Source organism: Paramisgurnus dabryanus, chromosome 13 (assembly GCF_030506205.2).
Source record: "Paramisgurnus dabryanus chromosome 13, PD_genome_1.1, whole genome shotgun sequence".
Classification (NCBI taxonomy): domain Eukaryota; kingdom Metazoa; phylum Chordata; class Actinopteri; order Cypriniformes; family Cobitidae; genus Paramisgurnus; species Paramisgurnus dabryanus.
The window spans coordinates 12190407-12196406 of record NC_133349.1 but is presented as its reverse complement, the minus strand read 5'-3'; the positions used below and the strand labels follow the sequence as shown (position 1 = coordinate 12196406).

At 36.0% G+C, this 6000-nt stretch overlaps 1 protein-coding gene across 14 annotated transcripts in view; it reads right to left on the bottom strand.

Annotated features, from left to right (window-relative positions):
* The window catches only part of ptprub (protein tyrosine phosphatase receptor type Ub), a 251449-nt gene that overhangs the window by 10360 nt on the left and 235089 nt on the right, over positions 1 to 6000 (bottom strand). For all 14 annotated transcript variants that reach the window (XM_065298426.2, XM_065298432.2, XM_065298433.2 and 11 more), the window contains 2 exons: positions 4111 to 4425; positions 2954 to 3079 (listed from right to left, as the gene is read on the bottom strand). In XM_065298426.2, the coding sequence (XP_065154498.1) occupies positions 2954 to 3079; positions 4111 to 4425 (441 nt within the window). The remainder of the gene's footprint in view (positions 1 to 2953; positions 3080 to 4110; positions 4426 to 6000) is intronic.

Genomic DNA, 6000 nt, shown 5'->3' with positions numbered 1-6000 from the left:
GAAGAGTATATTTGAAGAGTTTGGTTCCAAAACGCGATAAACGCCAATTTGTTACTGACAAAATCAGTATTGTATTAGGTCAGTATTTAAAATTAAATTCTTAATTTCACCCAATTTCCAATATCCGCCGTGCTACACTTTTTTACCAAAACGCAATAAACGCCAGTCCTCCTTCTCTACAGAATGTAATAAATCCACTTAACCAATCACAGTGCACCATTCCACGCATTGTAAAGAACAATGGCGGTGCGGAATACTAGTTTTTCTCATCTTGTACTTCGTGATCAACAAACAAACAAAAACAAAATAATACTTTGATGGCATTGATAAACCTGTGGTGGTTTTCCGTGATGGGAAAGAAACGTAAGCCATCAACATCGAATTTACGCGAGAGGCACTCGGGAGACGGAAAAATGCGGGTAGCTTGTTCTCCTGACAGCATCAAGCTTCTCTCATGATAACAAACTTTCCTTTATTTTACGTGAAGCCAACAAAAATCGAGCAGGACCAAAACATTTTACAGCTGATCGCTGTTAAAAAGTTCAGCGATGAATTCCCAAGGATGACTGCAGCAATGACAGTGTTCTTAATATGACAAAGTAAGTGTTTTGATTAATGTTTATTTCTTTTAATCAGTGTATACCACTAGTAAACTAAATGAATATAACATGGCAAAGATGAATGCACATTTATATATTGATTCAATAGATTTATAGCATTTTGAAAAAAAACTTGTCATGTATTTATTTATTTTGTGGAAAAAATAATCAGTTTTTATAATAAATCTTTGAAAATCAAATTATGGACTTGAATTTTTTATGTTTTTATAACCTAAAGATGCTATGTGAAAGTTTGAACGGAAAATAGTGGTTTTCATCTTGTCACTTTCTTGGTATAGAAAACTATTTTTTACTGAAATTATTCGAAATTAGATTTATTGCGTTTCGAATCCAAACTCTTCATTTGTACACCAACTGCATTCAACATAAACTCTGTACTCCCAACAATGTCAAACGCCTCATGTACCACAGGCCCACCGAACATCAAAGCTTTCAAATGCTCCGACATTCACCGAAATCCACATTTATGCCTACATCTAATAGAAAAAAGCACTTGTCATCTAACATTCACACGGATAAATGTGCACTGTACACTAATGACAAGGAGGAAATTGCGAGACCTTGTGTGGCATGCTCATTAATGCATATTTCACATTTACAGCCACATGACAACTTATTTCACCATCTGTCCTCGTCTTGCAGTGTGAAGTGTCATGTGCTGATGGTATGAAAATGGAAATAGCTTTTTCTACGTTCTTTGATTGGTCTTACAGCTTTGGCTGACAAAATATATTGAAATGACAAAGTCTATTTATTACACCACTTTACCTCGTACCCGTATTAAACTGTGATCTGAATTTAACATACTGTAGCATAATGGCCATCGGTGTAATATAAAGGCAAACGAAAAAGACATTGAAAGCTGCATAAAAGCCACAGTTTTTAACCTTGTGGCATTAAGCTTACTGTTAAATGCCAGAAAATAATGACAAACCTGCTTCAAGATATGAAAATGTATTCTGGGAGAATATCATTAAATCCCTGAGGTCTATAAGGAAATTACACAGAAACTTGGTATTTTTAAAAAGAAAATCAGAAGGCTCATTTACCACAGCTGGATAGCTCTATACCTAACATATACCTTTAATGACCCATAGGGAATGAGTCAGTTATTCTTACTTTCAATGTGACTGTATAGTGTCATTTTACATAATTGCTGAATTAAGGAAATTTTCCTAATTGTTTTACATAAAAAATAACGATTAAACTGATTCAAATTCTTAGGGCTACTGGAGTGACACTGAAATATACATTGATATTGTATGCTATAGTATATAAAATACAGTATATATTAAAGGTGCAATAGAATGCATTGATACAATATTTTAAATCAATCTCCATTGAAGGTATGTGACTTTTAGTGTAAAAGTTACCCAGAAATCCAACCCTAGGATTTGTCCCTAGAATGACATGGTCTGTTTTTATTTGGAAGGGTCATGAATAATAATGTTCTGCTCTGCTCTGATTGGCTGTTTCACAGTGTGGCTCGTGGCAGTAGCTCACAGCAAACAAACTTTATGGGCTCTATCATACTCCCGGCACAATGCAGCGCAATGCGCAAGTGTCTTCTGCTAGTTTCACCCTGGCACAATTATAATTTTCACATTTAGCACCACGTTGTTTAAATAGCAAATGCATTTGCGCCCATGGGCGTTATGGTCTGAAAATTAGGTGTGTTTAGGGACATTGTAGCATTGCTATTTTCAGGCAACTAAAATAGACTACGCCATTGACCAACAAAAACCTGTTCTAAAGTCAATGGCGCAATATTGTTTTTGTTATTTAATGAGTGCGTTAGTAATATGCGCCTATAACGGGATGACAACGCGCTTGCTTATCACACACATGGATGCGCAGCAGCACATAAACGTTTTAAAATAGGAAAAATCAAAGGATTAAAATGTAAAAGATTATTATTGAGTCTCTTGGACATAAATGAGGACCGATAATGAGACGTTAAAATGTGTGAAGAGTTCTTCGTCTGTAGCCTGGTAAGTAATTAAATGCTTTGCTTTAAACAAATGCAAATACTGCATCTATTTTTAAAAGTTTTTTTTTTAAATGCTACCCCACGGATTTATTGTATATTATGACTTTCCGAGCTCAGTCGTCACAACTTTGTTTTTAGCATTGTAAGAACATTAATTTAAGTGTGCAATTTAATGCTGGAGGTGTACATCCCAACTGTAACGTCACAGTCTGTGTTACAGGTATGTTGGGATTGGCCTCTTTTAACGGACGTTTGCATGCATGAGGTTTACATAAGAAGGAGGAAACAACAGTGATTCTATGGCACCTTTAAATAAAGTATTATTACATATGATGAAACTCACTCGTGTCACATTTTTGACCCGGAAGAGACGGGTAATGATGTCCTCATCTGCAGACATGGACAGAAACTCCACTTGCATAGGACCATATTGCTGAAGACCTGGTTCAGGCCAGTACTGCACACAAGGCTGGAGACAGACATACAGAGAGAGAGACATAAGTGCAATGAGAAACCATAATTGAGCATTACAAGGTCTTTGTGACCATCTGGCATTTATATATGGATGAAGAACATTCTTGAAGGTCAACTGTCTATCAAGAAAATGCATTTTCTACAGATGATTTTATTTTATTATTATTATTTTAACTTTAAAGAAGAATTTGAGACAAAGAAGCAAATGGGTTCTAAAGACAGATAGTCTCCAAATACAGCGGTTCTGAAGGAAAATGTATTGGAGGAAATGAGGGTCAAGAGAAAAAGTCAAAAAGTTTCTATTTATATAGAACGTTTAACCTATAGGTTTACCTTACCTATTAACTAACTCATTAATTAAGCTAATTAAATATGAACGCTTCATAAAACAAGCAGTACATCAAGAGGAAAACCCAAAAATCCAAAACAAAAGAGTGAACATACTGTACGAAACCAACGCTATGATCGCTATCAAAAAAAACATAGCATTGTATCTGACACCCAAAACAGCAAATCAATATTTTGATTCCTCTCAGAAATCCTCTGCAACGCTGAAATTTGACATCCACATATCTGAAACACTGTAGCGCTACTGAACTGAGCAGAAATTATACAGGCAAAGACAGTGGAAGAACATTAATGACAGCCCGGCGAGCGAGGTGATAAATATTAATACTTATGGGCCGCGGAGAGCAATCAAGCGAATGAAGAAGAGAGAGAAAGAGAAAATGACAGGACGAGAGAGACGTTAATCCACCGCAGAGAGAAAAATGAACCGAGGGACTGCGAGAGTGATGCTGAGTAACCGACGACACGTTAGCGCATCAGGCTTTTCAGAGGCGGAACGCCACTTGGCAACTCGAAAGGAAGTCGTATGTAAATGAGACTTGAGTATGGGCTTATGAATATAAAACATTTCAGAGTGAGATTAAGAGAAGCAGGGGACAAAATAGCCTAAACAACTTTAAAGGACATGCAGTGAAAAACCACTGGTAAAGACGCCCTCTTGGATGTGCGGATGCTCACCCAAGCAGAGTTGGACTGGTTCAGCTGATTCAGCATAACCACAGAGGTGCATCCATAGTCAAACACCAGTCTCCAGAAGTCAGAGGTCGTGCCGGGCAGCGGATGAGGGGTCACTATGAAGGCAGCGGGGCGGTGGAAACTGTCCATCAGCGCAGCATTGATGTAGTTGTTGCTCTCGCCCTCAGTTGTCACCAGAAAAGCCAAAGCGCGGTCCGGAGGGAGAACGTCCATGCTGCGGTTCTTCTCCCGATTTCGCGGTAAAAGGGCGATACTGCACTCCTCAACGTCCAGATGAGGTGTGACAGAGTTTAGGGTCTGAAAAACAGAAACAAAAAGAAAAATGGATGGTAAACTGCTGAATTACGAGTACTTAAGGCTTTATTGACAACTTTGTGGTCAAACAGCTGACAATATGGAAACTGGCCATGCCCACTTTTAAAGGGGACATGTCACAATAATTTTTTAAGATGTCAAATAAATCTGTGGTGTCCCCAGAGTACATTTATGAAGTTTTAGCTCAAAATACCATATAGATAATTTATTATAACATGTTAAAATTGACACTTTGTAGGTGTGTGCAAAAATGTGCCGTTGTGGGTGTGTCCTTTAAAATGCAAATGAGCTGATGAAATGCAAACACTGATCTAAATGATGGTGGTTTGTTGCAATTGAAATTCAATTGTGTTGTGAATTATTGTCTTTCTTTCTCTTTGCACTAAATGGCAGTGCTGTGGTTGGATAGTGCAGATTAAGGGGTGGTATTATTATAATAAGATCTCCTTATGACATCACAAGGAGAGCAGAGAATGGTTTACCAAAACTAAGTTACTGGGTTGATATTTCCAAATTTTCTAGGTTGATAGAACCACTGGGAACCCAATTATAGCACTTAAACATGGAAAAAGTCAGATTTTCATGATATGGCCCCTTTAAATATTCAATCAATTTGCAATGGATAGTTAGGGATGCTTAACGATTAATCGCAATTAATCGTTAGCAGAATAAAAGTTTTTGTTTACATCATATATGTGTGTGAACTGTGTATAATAACTTTGTATAAATAAATGTACACACATGCATGTATATGTTTTAGAAATGTTTACATGTGTATATACATTTGTATATTTATGTTTAATTTATATTATATATAAATATAAATACTTAATATATAAAAAAACATTCTTAAAATTATACATGAATGTGTTCATATTTATATATATATACATATTTATGATACACAGTTTACACACATATGTGATGTAAACAAAAACTTTTATTCTCCTAACAATTAATCGCGATTAAATGTTTAGCATCCCTACTTGCTTTATGTTTACTCATTAAATATTCTGTTTTACTTGGAGGTCATACAATGTAAAAGCATCAGATAAAGACAAATAGTACAAAAAACATTAAAGAAAGGAGGAGAGAGGGAATTTTTCCTGGCATATCTGTGCATATCTAGGTATTTTGCATAAACAATATTTTGTACTGGGTGAATGCAGATGTATCCTTGATCTGACAGCAGCTTGTAGGTTCAGTTTTAAAAAGCATTTAAAGCCACTCATCCATGTAGTTACTTTCATTGCTAAATACATATGAAAAATAGACCCAACATCATAAATCAACACGGTTTCTCACAGAAGATCTTACCAAATACAGCAGAAATATCCATACCATACCAAAAGCTAAAAAAGACATAAGCTGATTTCTAGTACAGCTAAAAGAATAAATAACCACAAATCTAAAAAAAAATAATCTGACATATTCTCAATCAGCACATAATAGCCATAACACAATCTACATGCTGTTATCCAAATCTGCCTTTATTTGCTTCTTTTAATAAGCCGTTCAGCGAGAAATAGTTTGCAATGAATGCATTACAAGTCCGAA